Genomic DNA, 15,083 nt, shown 5'->3' with positions numbered 1-15,083 from the left:
GTAATCCTGCCCTGGATGCATAACAAGATACAAAAAAGAGGCAGCAGTTGCAGTCTTGGGCTGTGATTAGTTCTGTGCAGTTGTGTGCTGTTTAGCATTTGTTCTTGCCCGGATACACAGTAAGCATTTGTGACGAACTGAGAGAGAAGAGGGTGTGGTGTCACTTGAGTGTTCTGCCAATGGTCAGGCTTACTCCCCCCAACGTCATGGGGACAGGGGAGACTGAAGTGACTGTGAACATACATACCCCTTTGCCCCTGGGAGTTGCAGTGAAATGACAGGGGCACAATTTGTTCTGTCGGCTGCATCCGGGCTATGATCCTGCAAGGCAAAAGTGATCATCAGCGTTTGGTCGACAGATGTAATGATTAGAGGACTTACCTGTATGTGGGGATAAGTGCCCCCTCTGTGTGGGAGACACTGCTCCCCACTGTTGGCACCGGGGGGGGGGGGGGCGGGGAGAAGCTCAGACAAGACACGTATAGCAAAGGAAGGAGATATGGGACACACTTGAAGCACCTATATTTTGTTCTCTTGCTTACCTATGTAGGGAGTTCTGTCCTGGCATCCCCAGTTGTTTCAATGGAGTGTAATTTGGGTTGGGTGTTTATCTTTGCAGTCCAAAGGTGAGGTACCTGTTAAGGTTCTAGGAATAGAAATATTAGCAATGTGCTCAAGTTCCTAGGAGTGTTCTGGAGACAGGTTGTTTTGGGCAAAGTGCTCCTTTTGTGGGCAAAGTGACCTTTCCTGACAGTTTCCCATCACCAAAGCTCCCCCTTGTGAGCTTTAAGTGTACCCAACATGAAGCCAGAGAGACATCACCCCATGTTGCATATCCCATCCCCTGCATGGGTTTATATACTGGTGATGGTGCGTCGTTGATGAATTATACCATGTCCTATGCTCTTTCATGGTGATGTGGGTGTGGGCATTGTTGACACAAAGACAGCTTTAAAAAAACACATTTCACCCCTCCCATTGAAGTTGACAGGAGGGCTGATATAAAGTTTCACAAATGATAGGATGGTGGTGGGTGTAGGTACAGGATACAGCATAAATGTTGGGGAGGTACAGGATACAGCATAAATGTGCACACCCATCCCACGTACAATTCCACCCCACTTTGGCTGTTATCTTCACTAGTATATTTGGGCAGCTTCATTGACATATCTTTCATATCAGCAATATATCCCAAATTCCATCTGTATAGTAGGGCTCCTGCCAAATCCTATATAGTACCTCCGCCAGTGGAACTCAAATATTTGATTCTGCCTTAGTGTGATAACTGTGTTCCAGGTCTCAATAACAAATGTGTCTAATACAAGCAGTGCAAAATATTACAACTATTGATTGTTTATGCTACATCCATGAAATGAACTACTACTTACTTTAGCTATGGCATTTTCTGGCTCAATATGCAACACTTCCTTCAAATCTTCTGCAGCCGCTTTGAAATCCTGTAGATTTTTGTATACAGTGGCACGGCGCATAAGAGCTGCAGATTAAGAAAGAGTACGTTAATTTTACTGCACTGATCTAAATTACATAATGAATTCTTCAGTGCAGCTGGTATTCATTTATTTTATTACATTTTAATCTGCCCAATTACCAGTCTTCTTTGTACAGTGGAAATGTAAAATAATTCTGCATTAATTACATAAAATCTTATATCTACTGCAAAATGTCTATGTAATGAGCTATTAAAAGAGTTAGTCTCAGTGTGAACAGAGCGCTGGACTAGATGGACTCTTGGTCTGATCCAGCATGACACTTCTTACGTTCTTACATAATAAAAAAGGTCCATTTCTCAACCAAGGAACCATACAACTGTCTAGTCAAACAAAATGCAAACAGAGTGGCATTCCACAATCCCTATTAGGGATATTATGAGGCAGTATAGACTGCATTTTATATCTGACACATATATATTTTTATTTGTAAAATGGAATATGAATGATTTATTATTTAATTACTTGTATGATTGAATTCTTGTAAAATAAATATATACGTAAATAAATACAGGTGGTCAACACAAGCCACCAAAAAAAAAGTTAGCCTCGCTTGATACAATCTGCACACTAGCACACTATTCAAATTTATTTATTTATTTTATTTTATTTTATTACATTTATATACCGCCCCACAGCCGAAGCTCTCTGGGTGGTTCACGAAAGCTAATCATATCACATTGATCCTGTTCTAGCTGCACTAGCTTCTGTTTGTTTCCAGGCTGTTTTCAAGATTATCTATGAAACTCTAAATGGCTTGGGGCCAGGTTAGCTGAAGGAGCCCCCACTCCCACATGAATAAGCCCGTCAATTACAGTTGTCAACCCAAGCCTTACCCTCTGTTCCGCCATTAATGGAAGCATAGGGCAGTGATATAAAATAGTTTTTCTTCCAGTGGCAGCACCCCAGTTATGAAACTCTCTTTCAAGGGAAATTCAACAAGAGCCCATCTTTGATGGCTTTTAGGTGGACAGCTAACACATTTTTATTCCATCAAGCGTTTAATACTTTTTAAATGGTTGTTAATCCTTCTCTTTTGATGCTGTCCTTTAAGTTATTACTTAAAAAAACATCATTGCTCTCAATTTTTCTTGTATGTTTAGGATTGTAAACTGCCCTGGGGGCCCTTTAGAAGGCTGAGTTTTATAATTTTGTTGAATAGGTAAATTCTAAGGATGAGAACATTAAATTTAATATCCATCATAATACCTTAGAAATCCATTTATAGACCTAAAGGTGGATAAGGAGGGTGGACATATCTAGATCATTAAGATGCAACCTTCCATATGAGCAGTTTCTGAGACTCAAGTGTGAGTCATCATCACCCATAATTTCAATAAGGCATCACAATCAGTACAATCTGACCTTTTAAGGCAGCAGATTAGGACATCATCTAGCCAGTTAAACTACAGCCTGACATTTAATTACATCATAAACAGTATACAGGGGAGCATGAAAAAGCATTGACACATAATTCAACACATACCAGATTACAGGATAAGCCCATCATTTATTTTAAAAGAAATAAATTTTAAAAGAAATGATGGTCTTATCATGCTGGTGATAAGTAAATTCAAGGACCATAGGCAGGCATTCCCTAACATTTTACCAAGTACGGCTTTGCCCAGGGGACATCATCCATGTGGGCACTGTATCTATTGCAGATACACTTCTAAAAGGACTGAATTTGCAGATCCTTTCAACCCAAAAAAGTATGTTTTACAGCATTTCACCACCTATAGTAGCAATTTTGTTACTTATACTATCAGTGCAAATTCTGAAATATCTATGTGGGTAAAACAATGAAACCCCTGAAGAAACAGATAGAACACCCATGTAATATTAAGAGCGAGCAAACACACACACACACACACACACACACACACACACCTTTAGTTGGTCAATTTGTTAAATTTAAACATTTTGTAACATGCTTTAGATTTGGGGCACTGGGGAGGTTGAATGCAAAAGATAATATCCTGCTAAGAAAGGCAATGGAATGGATCCTAAGATTAAACACTTTATCTTCTCAGGGACCTAATGAGGAACTGGAGTTTCTTCTACAAAGTGTTGGTCATTACCTTTAAAGCTCTAAATGGTTTGGGTCCAGAATACTTGCAGGATCGCCTTCTCCCATACAATACGCCCCACACACTCAGGTCCTCTGAGGAGAACAGTCAGCCAAAACTAGGCTGGCAACTGTTATCCAGAGGACCTTTTCTTCTGTCGCCCCCAGACTGTGCAATGGCCTGCCAGAGGAGATGCATCAACTTAACATTCTCTCCAAGCTTAAGACAGCTATAAAGACTAGTGTCTTCCGGCAGGCCTACCCAGATTAATTTTAAACCTAAGAATTTTAAGATGTCCCAGTTGTTATTTTAATATTGTATTGGTTTTATTTGCTCTTTTAATTAATTTTATGTATTTGATTGATATTGTATAATAATAATATGTTACCCGCCTCTCCCTCTGGATCGAGGCGGAGTACAACACAAATGCAAACAAATGCAAACTAATGTTGTTCCCTGCCTCGATCCAAAGGGAGAGGCTGGTAAGAAATAATAATAATAATAATAATAATAATAATAATAATAATAATAATAATGCGGTGGTTTGCACAGGTGTATTTGCAGTGTACAATAATTTAAATGTTTTGTTTTTTAATGGTGAAATTCTATGCTGTTTTAGTAATTTGTTGTCTTGTTTTCTTTTACAGCACTCTGAAGAAGGCCTTAAAATAAAAATAGGCTGAAATGATTTGGGATTTTTAACAATAAAATCTCATTTTCAGCATGTTTCTCTTATATTTGTGGGTCTATTTTGGATGATCTCCCACTTTTGCACCTCTTGAAAGGCAGTATATAAATATTTTTATAAATAAATGAATAATGAATGAATGAATACAAATTTATGTTCCATAACCATTCTGCTAAATTTCTAACCTGTCTCACTCTCCCATCCAGGTATAATTGGTTATCTAAGTGTAACACTAAATATATGTGATCACAACTGCAAAGAATTGTTTAACGTAATATGGCAAGCTTTCACATTTATTATATCTGTATGCTGTCCTTCCCCCGATGAGTTCAGGGCATGTTAAAATACTCCCCCCATTTTATCCACACAATAAGCCTGTGAGTCTGGCTGGCCTTGAACTTGGACATCCCCAGTTCGAATCCTAGTTCAACACCCTAACCACCACACTTCACAAGAATCCATATGACATGTGTATTTATATTGTCAATTGTTATAGGAAGAAACTGCAAAAGAACAGCAAAGTTACTTTGAGTAACAGAGAGATCAACCTTCTCTTAAAAGCACAAGCATAATTCATTCTTCCTTTTTGTTTCCTTGCTCTGGAGTGCTAGAAAATGGCGGCCCCAAGAAATGTGGGTACTTCCTTTTTTTCACTGAATGCAAAGAGTTCCCACCAGGACTGCAAGAAGCCGCTTTAGATTAACTAAGCTGAACTTCCTCCTGTTAATTACCAGAGGGGAGTCCTTGTTGCCTGCTGGGATTTTTTTCTACAGATTCCTGGCTGTCTTGTCTCAGACCCTACATAAAGTGAAGGGGAATGAGCTTTTGCAGTGAATGTAGGGGAAGATATCCAGGTTCCTAATGAACAGTGGGAAGATATCCAGGTTTCTAATAACAAAACACAGACACTGTGCTGCAAGAGGATATTTCTCCGCTGTGGCACCCCGGTTGTGGAATGAGCTCCCCAGAGAGGTCCACCTGGCGCCTACACTGTACTCCTTTCGTCGCCAGCTGAAGACCTTTTTATTCACTCAGTATTTTAACACTTAATTTTAACTTAAATTTAAATTATACTGTTTTAACTCTGTATTTTAACCTTATATCAATTTTGCTGCATGGTTTTATCCTGGTTGTGCTTTTTATATTGTATTTTGTATTTGTGTTTTAACCTGTTGGTTGTTTTATGATGGTTTTAATTTTTGTGAACCGCCCAGAGAGCTTCAGCTATTGGGCGGTATAAAAATGTAATAAATAAATAAATAAATAAATAAAATAAATAAATAATAAATAAATAATAAGAGGATTTCCCCAGTGCTACAGAAATATGTGAAAGAGTTCTATGTTTTATATTATGTTTTACTATGTTATTGTATTTTATGGTTTTAAGCTTTGTCCTAAGAACATACAAAGAGACATGCTAGATCAGATCAAGGGTCTATCTAGTCCATCATTTTTTTTGCACAGTGGCCAACCAGATGCCCACAGGAAACCCACAAGCAGGACATAAGTGCAACAGCACCTTCCCACCCATGTTCCCCAGCAACTGGTGTACATAAGCATACTGCCTCTGATACTGAAGGTAGCATATAGCCATCAGGGTTATTAGCCATCAACTGCCTTATCCTTTATGAGTTTTTCCAGTCCCCTTTAAAGCCATCCAAATTGGTGGCCATCACTACCTCTTTGGAAGTGAATTTCATAATTTAATAATGTACCGTATGAAGCAGTATTTCTTTTTATCTGTCCTGAATCTCCCACCAATAATTTCATGGGATGAACTGTCGAGGAAATGTGTGAATGGGCTGTTTTGTCTGTGCCCACTCTGTTTTGATGTAAGCCCTTTCTATTAGAAATTAAGTTCTATAGCAATTTGATGCAAACTGTAGCTGAAAATATATTGAGCAACACTTGCTCAACCAACAAGAAGTGTTGACACATTAGTCAGAGTGTGAGCCTCCCAGCGAGAACAGGAAGAGTAGTAACCACAAAGGAACAGATGTTCCAGGATTGCAATACCCATCTATGTATTGTTTTTCTAGTCTTAGAATTATCTGCACTTTGCACATGCATAAATGCCTTGTCTATCATTGGTTACTGTATTGCAAAACTGTATTATGATTGGTTCATTATATGAGGAAGTTCTGTCGTTGCTTCTGAGGATGTTACCCTATAAGTATCTTAACATTGCCTACAACTAGTGGGCAGTCCTTCAGATCCTCTAGGGTTTGCCACCTTGCAGCACTGCAGGCTGCTTGTAATAAAACTTTTCCAAGATGAGAGAAATTGTGTCTTGAGAGTCTTTGACCGCCACTCAGCGAACCAAGGGAACCTGCCCTTTCGGGTTCCTCCACAGAACCCAGGTTTTAGTATTATGACAGAGGGAGAAAAATGTCTCCCTATCCACTTTCTCCACACCATGCATAACTTTGCATACCTCTATCATGCCCCCACCGCTTGTAAACCAACTAGAGAGCTTCAGCTAAGGGGCAGTATAGAAATGTAATAAACAGATAAATAATACTAACCAGTTTCTTGTGAACAGTCCATTTCCCATGATAATGGAAACATAAAAATAACATTTGAGATTGCTTGCGCCACAGTACCATTTAACCTTTCGTATGCTGGAGATAATGGTATTAAATGGTCATTATTGACGCTTAAATGGGAGTGGTTGCTAATACAGACTGCAATCAACAAATTATTTATACTTGAAGTGCTTTATCAGTTTGTTCCACTGATTTTAAAAAGTTTGCAGAAATATATTTCCTTTAATTTTACCTTTTATGTTTCCAGGGTCCATGTTTAATACAGTCTCGCAATCCTGAAGAGCAACATGCCAATTCTGGAGTTTTATTTCTGCTTGAGCTTTGTTATTGTATGCAACCATGGTGGGGAATGCAGATATGCTCCTGCAAAAGACTTCAGGCATTAGGCAGACTGAAATCAATAACACAGACACCTCCATAAAGAGTGTCTAGCCCCTTAAAGCCTAACACATTTATTATTGGATAAGCTTTCCTGGGCCACAGCCTATTTTGTCAGATGCATGAAGCATCATCCACAGTTGGCAGATATAAATATGTATAACTATAGACAGAAGAATTGGGTAGGAAATGAAGGAATGTTATTACAAAGTAAAGCAAAAGGCATGAAAATGCAAAAGACAGGTATATGTATGTCATTTTACTATTCAGAACACAAATGAAAACAAGAACCAGTGAAAAGAATAAATGATCCAACCAGAGTGGGTGTGTACTGAATTAGCAAAGCAAGATGAAGAGTGCAAATAAAAAGCTAAAGGGTCCAATTCTTTTCTGAATTTGACATTCCCAGTCTCTAATGAGTCCATCTAACTCAGTACAGAAACTGAAAACTGAATTTAGTCAAATGTGAAGTTTTGCTACAATTCAAAGATCACTGAGGAAGTAACTATGTGGTAAAGCATGTAAGAAAGGCTCCGTTCCACCTGCCAGTTGCCACCCTTGCCATGGAGAGGGCTTCACTGTCCTCTGGTGAGTGTGACAAGTTGGGAAGGGGGCAAGAATCATCCCCCACAGTTTCACTGAGCTTCAGAGTACACAATATACCTACAGGTAAGATCCCAAGATCATCAAGCTGGAGAGAAAGGCTGTGGCTTGACATTTTGGCCCTTGGCAATGAAGGTGCTCGGAACACTTCTGCTGCCCAGGGCCAGATCAAGCCTGCCATTCTGAAAGTCAAGTCTTTAAAGTCCTTTGTTAGTTCAACCACACCTCAGCAAAAGCAAATACATTACGAACACCGTAACAATTTTAAGAGGGTGACTCAAATAGTATTAACTCACCGAATATAGTAGGCAACTGCTTCTTTGTAGTCTCCCGTGACAAATGCTTCATTGCCTTTTTCCTTTTCACGATTAGCAATAAATGTCTTTTCTTTTGTTGTCATACCTTGAAAATATTCATTACATATTAAAGGAACAAAATTTGCAGGCAAACCAAAAAAAATTAAATATAAAACATTACAGATAATAGTCTGTTTTGTATATTGTTATAGGTACAATCCAAAAGAGTGCTCTGCTCCATTGATCTGAGCCTCCTCCTAGACCAGGCACCAAATCTTAGCATGTAAATAAGTTGCTGTAATTCAATGGTAAAATACAGACTTTGCATGCAGAAAGTCACATGTGTAATCCACAGCGTCTCCAGTTAAAAGGATCTCAAATAGCAAAGCTGGAAACTACCTTTGCCTAAAAGTTCAGAGAGCTGTTTCCACTTGTGAGCGAGATAAGCCAACAGTCTGATTTGCTATAATGAAGCATCATTTGTTCAATTCTTTTAGCACAAAATTCACAGTGGTTGAAACTGCTCTATTAACCATATGTCATTGGAAAGGGTTATAAAACTTTGAAAACCTGTCTGAAAAATAATTGTTTTCTGGCTATATTATTGGTTTATCTGATATCGAAAAACATTGGGTTTTTAATACTATGTTCAGGGTTGCTGACTCTATTTTTTCATTATGAAGTGACAAGATAGTAAAATGGAGAGAATTTTTTTCTGAAAAGGATATTTAAATAGTGGATATACGCAGGAGTCACTGAGAACATGTAAAATACAGACAAGCAAGTTTGTACAAGTAATCTCATAATTTTACAGGAGTATCGGTTCACACTGAGTATCTAATGGGTGCTTACACCCCTGCCAATTCCCTTCTGGTGGTTCCCTTCAGCTGCGCAAGTGGGACACAGCACTTATGCAATGGAGATTTAATGTTTCCTAGAAGAAGCCCCAAGCAGGAATGCTCATTTCTGGATTGGGACAGCTCGGGGGAGCTCCCTTATGCGAGCTCCGCTGACCCACCCCCTTTTCAGGCTACATCCGGAAGCACTAAATTGCTGTTGGCTGCTTGTGTAATATAATGGTCAGGATTGTAAACACCCTGTTGGATACTGCCTAGGGATTCCGTCTATGGGCAGAATCCAATGGGACCACGGTGCTGATGCAATTGATAAAGCACTAGCAAAATGTAACTGCAGAGGCCACCAGTGAGGGAGGAAGCAGCAGCCAGGCACCTCTCCACCGTGCCTGGGTCCAGCTCCAGCTGAGAGCCCCCTCCCTCCTGCTACCAACTGTCTCTGCAGAGGCCACCAGTGAGGGAGGAAGCAGCAGCCAGGCACCTCTCCACCGTGCCTGGGTCCAGCTCCAGCTGAGAGCCCCCCCTCCCTCCTGCTACCAACTGTCTCTGCAGAGGCCACCAGTGAGGGAGGAAGCAGCAGCCGGGCACCTCTCCACCGTGCCTGGATCCAGCTCCAGCTGAGAGCCCCCTCCCTCCTGCTGTCAACTGCAACTGCTGAACTTTCCAACTAAGATTGTAGTGCCTGAGTTTGCTTTCCTTTTCCCCCTCCTCCTCCTCCCTCCCAATCCCCTTTCCTTTTGTGTCATGTCTTTTAGATTGTAAGCCTGTGGGCAGGGACTGTCAAGAAATACTTTTGTAAGCTGCCGTGAGAGCCTTTTTTGGCTGAATGGCGGCATAAAAATCCTTAAATAAATAAATAATAAATAAAATGAACTTCTAACACAATACCAACAGTGTAAGCTGGTGTAATGGGTTTCCCTGGAAAAACCTGCCATGCCAGCTTGTGCTGTTAGCACTGCACTAGAGGTTGCTTACGCTACTAGCACTACACCAGCTGTGTAAGCACAGAGGCCCCATTTGATACTGCCCTATGTATCAGATTTATTTTACAATAAAAGAGAACAACAAAAAACAATTACTGCAGTACTGAATGATCACTTACCTGTTGTGTCTATCTTCATTTTTGGTAAATTTCTGTTAGCACTAAAGCTGGCGTTAAATTTGTTTTCTTCATTTCCATCAATTTTGGAACATTCTTTTTCCACATCAAACCTTAAATTCAAAATTATTTACTATATATACATATTATGAGAAATTATAACAAGACATTACTATAATATAGTTTGACAAAAGGATTGCATTGCATTAGACCAATAGTTCACCATACCCCATGCTGCCAGTCATGACAGCTGTCTTTCCCAGTTTTGACATCAACAATGCCAGGGACTGAATTTGTACCTTACGGCCCCTTCTTATGCAGTTAGCTCCAGTTAACAAAAAGCATGCACCCCATTACATCTTAAGTGAGGCATATACATTAATATCAGGAGTGCTTTGCATTACAGCTAAACATGCGTGAGACATGGAACCATATTCTAAAAAAATAGTAATTTTGGTGTATTCCATATGTTTAGTTCTACTAAAATACCAAAAATGAACTTCTTAGAGTATTTCTTATACTAATTAATTTGCATCACTTAACTGGGAACTAGAACATTGAACCGGTTATGTCAAATTTTAAAATTTAAATGTCCTTAGTATATTTATGTATCTACATTGAAAGGCTTTATTAATACTATCACTGGATTGGATCCAAACTTAGTCATACTTAGAGTAGGCCCACTAAAATCAATGGGACCTAAATTCGTCATGACCCATGATTTCAATGAGTCTACTCTGACTAAGTTTGGACCCGACCCATCGTAATTAACATAAAAATATACTTTCCTTCTTTAAAACCTACATAAATATTAATTAGATAAATAATTGAATTAGATCATTAGCAGACAATATGTGACATACTTATCCCACTCTCTGTAATTCTTTGGTATATTTTTCTTCTTCGTTTGTTTCTTCTTTGAAGTTTTACTCTGCAATGAAAAGTCAGACAACATAAAAATACAATTTTCATAAAGGAATTCATTTTGCAATTATATTTCATTTAAGACCAGCATTATAACTCATATCCCATATAGATCTATTTTAGGTACCTCAAACTGAGGCTTTGGAGTTCAGGTATGTCCATGAGGTAACACATTCATTTGCTACTCTTTCTACAGGTAGTGTTTAAAAACCTTGGTACCAAAAAGAACATAACAAAGTTTGCCAAGTGAGCCTCTCTGGACAGGCTATTCCATAGCTAGGCTGCCACCACTGTGAGGACCCTCCCCTTAATAGTCACCTGGCTTGGCAGGGGCACGTGAGCAGGGCTTCCAAAAAGGATCAAGATTCAGATAGGTATATACAGTCGTGTGAAAAAGAAAGTACACCCTCTTGGAATTGTATGGTTTTACATATCAGGACATAATAACAATCATCTGTTCCTTAGCAGGTCTAAAAATTAGATAAATACAACCTCAGATAAACAACAACACATGACATATTACACCGTGTCATGATTTATTTAACAGAAATAAAGCCAAAATGGAGAAGCCATGTGTGAAAAAGTAAGTACACCCTTACTGCTTCCATGGGAATTAAGATGCTAAGTAGCAGACAGGTGCTGCTAATCAAATGCCCGTGATTAATTGATCATCAGCAAGTATGACCACCTCTATAATAGTCAAAGTTTTTTCAGTTTGCTGGTCTGGAGCATTCAGGTGTGTGTTAAGTCAATGCCAAGGAGGAAAGACATCAGCAATGATCTTAGAGAAGCAATTGCTGCTGCCCATCAATCTGGGAAGGGTTATAAGGCCATTGCCAAACAATTTAAAGTCCATCATTCTACAGTGAGAAAGATGATTCAAAAGTGGAAAACATTCAAGACAGTTGCCAATCTTCCCAGGAGAGGACGTCCCAGCAAAATCACCCCAAGGTCAGACCGTGCAATGCTCAGAGAAATTGCAAAAAACCCAAGAGTTGGTTTTTTTGAGCAGGGGCTTGAGCAGGTGGTTGCAAACAAATAATTTGCAAACATATATAAATATTTATACTGGAGAAAATCCTAATGAAGAAAAGCATTGCAAAAATAAACTATGGATAAAAATACTTTGCCAGAGTAAAATTCACATAGATATTGAACATGAAGTACAGAAACAGAGATGCACACCTGACCAGAGGGATAAGTGCTATCTGAAGTACGAACAGGTGGCAAATTTTCCACATTCTCCTTGAATACATCTGTTGTAGGATACCGCATTTTATACTCTTCTTCTTTCATTTCTGTAACCCAGCTCTGAAAGAAGCAGATAACATCAACACACCATATCTCAAAATCTGAAATCGTAATGACCCCGGTAAAAATGTTTTTTTTTTTTAAAAAAAAATGTATTTATGATTCCCCCCCCAAAAAATCATTGCAGGATAGATGCTGAATGCAAATGGGGAAATAGCTATATAGGCTAGCATCTAAACGCTGCTTTAGGCATGCCGAAAGACTTGTATTATCCCAGTGAAATTTTTTATTATAGATTTTAAAAAATTATTTGAATAGCAAATTCTCAACCTGCTTCTATATGCTTTTGAATCTCCCCCTGAGTTTTTGACACGGAGGGGTGGGGTGGCTGCTGGTCAAGAAATACCTCTTGATTCAATGGTCCTAGTTGCTCAGTTCTTTATATCCTGACATATTTAACCATTGAGTTTAATATATTTTTATTCTTATACCGTAGTTCTATATACATTTCAAATCCACAAAGATTTTTTAAAATTTGTTTTATGTAAGTCACCTCAATAATTGGATTGAAGGATAGAATATAATTCTAACAAACAAAATGTCTCTTACCCAATTATGTGGTGGGATTACAAATTACATGAACTTCATGATTTTATTTTCCTTATTTTTAGATCAAGTGCAATGTAACATCTTGAAACAGAAAACTAATGTGGTAGAAGAATAGCTCCTTAGTTCTTTCCCCTCATTCTGTTTTTCAACCCAAACCCCACCACCATCTCTTTTCCCCAGATAGTGTAAGCCGCCAGAGGGAGTACTTTTTAACAGAAAAACATGTGAAGGAAAGGAATTTAAAAGCCTCTCTCCATCATTAGTCTTCTGCTTAACGTTGCAGCCTTAGCATTGCACTGTATTTTAAAATGCAAAAAAGGAGTAATAACATTACATGCCACTGTGAGCAATCCTTTCCATTTCAACTACACAGTAGCATTTTTTTTTCATTTACTGGCCAAATGGTGTAGCACAAGCTCTATAAGTACATTTCACCTGCAAAGAACTTCAAGACAAGATGAAATATGTCATCTCAAGCAACTTTTCTAATGAAAAGTAAGATTCAAGAAACACACTATTGAAAAAGCGCACAGTATACTGATTTGCAATTATCATCTTTCTTAAGAGTGAAGAAGAAGCACTAACAAAATGTACTTTGTATGAGAATCATATTAAAATTTAGGAACAAGAATTACTAAAATGTTCTGCTACTCACTAAGGGGAGGATCAATCTGCTGAAGCAGGCTGGTGGAAGAAGAAATTCCATACACAAACATGCAGGAGGCGGAAAGAGAAGATTCAGCAGGGCACTCAATGAGGCCCTAAATAATTATTTTAACATCACAGAATGAAGTTATGCAATACCTTCATTTCATTATTTATCTTTTCCCATTCCTCAGCAGTAAAATCAGAAACGGTGGCTGCAGGTTTCTCTCTTCTCAGAGCTCTGCTATTTGGAGCCAAAGACTCAATGCGTTTTTCACAAAATAAGATAAGATCAGGATAAAAGCCCTCCTCACCAGACCTTAAAACAAACAGATGACCTAAGCATGTAATATCCCGTATGTATATCAGTATTTCTACTTTTATAGCATAAATAGTGATAGTAGCACACTTTCTGAAACCCTTCAGTTTGTTAGTTCCCCCCTCACTTTTAGAATCTATTGAATAATAAATGTTAACTTGGGAATTCTTGTAGGCAGCACCACCATCCCAACACACACACAAAATTTACATTCCACTGTCAGTTATTGCTTCATTTGCTATAGACTTATAAGTGCTTCAAAAATTGTATTGCACTTTTTCTTTCTTGTTTTTTAAACTCAATCACTTTTCAGTGCTTTCATTCCACATGAACGAAAGATCCATACAGTTCAGAGGTCTAACATCTTACCAGCCTAAACCATCTTAACAAAGGTATTATCTTATCTGCTTCTCATTTTAGAATCCAAACAGTTTCAAATGTACATTTTCTCCAATTTATGTTATAATTATACTTTAACGACAAGGCTGTACAGTTTCAGTTTTTTAACTGAAAATTCCCATCACTAACACCAGTTTACATTACCTACAAAATAATTATAGTGTTGTTAGTTTCCAGACAAAGACAATTATTGCAAGGATCGCTATCATCCATAGTAATTAAAACAGTAACTTTAATAAAGAAATAAATGCCATTTAAATATTTACCTTAGTATCCTGAGAATCTTTTCCAAATATTTAACATCTGTAGATGTTTCAATAAATTTATAGTCCAGATGTTCAATGGGAATGTTGTATGTTTTTGTTGTTCCTTGGCCCAACAAGGATGAAACTTGGTCAGCACTCATAGCTAGAAATATACAAGATAAACTTTACACTATATTTTCCCAGTGTTGTTTAGAGACATTTTAAAATTGCTCAAGCTTTCTTGTTCACATATGTTGCAAACTATTTTTATTTATTTACACAAACTACTTCTATACCACTTGACATTCCAGGATTTCCAAGCAGTTTAATAAAAACACATACAATACAACATCAAAACAGTATAAAATAATAAATACCATAAACATAATAAAACCAGTAAAACAGAGCAATGTCATGATCAATTACAAGTCAGGGAAAGCCTGAGTGAACAAATGTGTTTTCAAGAGACATTTGAAACTCGCCAGTTTCTACTTCTTGAATTGCACATGGGAGTGTGTTCCAGAGGGCAGGTGCCACTACCAAGAAGGTCTGCTTATGTGCTGTTACCGGCGACACACTGTTGGTCATGGAATGACTAGTAAGGCTTCGTTGGAGGATCTCAGTGGTCAATTTGGTGAAGATGATCAGCA

The 15,083-nt window shown here is 38.3% G+C and overlaps 1 protein-coding gene across 1 annotated transcript in view; it reads right to left on the bottom strand.

Moving 5' to 3' along the window:
- The window catches only part of SPAG1 (sperm associated antigen 1), a 44,112-nt gene extending 29,518 nt beyond the window's left edge, over positions 1-14,594 (bottom strand). The window contains exons 1-8 of the mRNA XM_063131001.1: positions 14,455-14,594; positions 13,630-13,789; positions 12,151-12,276; positions 10,905-10,972; positions 10,045-10,154; positions 8,089-8,194; positions 7,044-7,174; positions 1,389-1,495 (exon numbers count right to left, since the gene is read on the bottom strand). Coding sequence (XP_062987071.1) covers positions 1,389-1,495; positions 7,044-7,174; positions 8,089-8,194; positions 10,045-10,154; positions 10,905-10,972; positions 12,151-12,276; positions 13,630-13,789; positions 14,455-14,594 — 948 coding nt within the window. The remainder of the gene's footprint in view (positions 1-1,388; positions 1,496-7,043; positions 7,175-8,088; positions 8,195-10,044; positions 10,155-10,904; positions 10,973-12,150; positions 12,277-13,629; positions 13,790-14,454) is intronic.
- Between the last annotated feature and the right edge of the window lie 489 nt (positions 14,595-15,083).

This window comes from Elgaria multicarinata, chromosome 7 (genome assembly GCF_023053635.1).
Source record: "Elgaria multicarinata webbii isolate HBS135686 ecotype San Diego chromosome 7, rElgMul1.1.pri, whole genome shotgun sequence".
Taxonomy (NCBI): Eukaryota; Metazoa; Chordata; class Lepidosauria; order Squamata; family Anguidae; genus Elgaria; species Elgaria multicarinata.
This window is presented reverse-complemented; position numbering and strand designations above follow the sequence as displayed.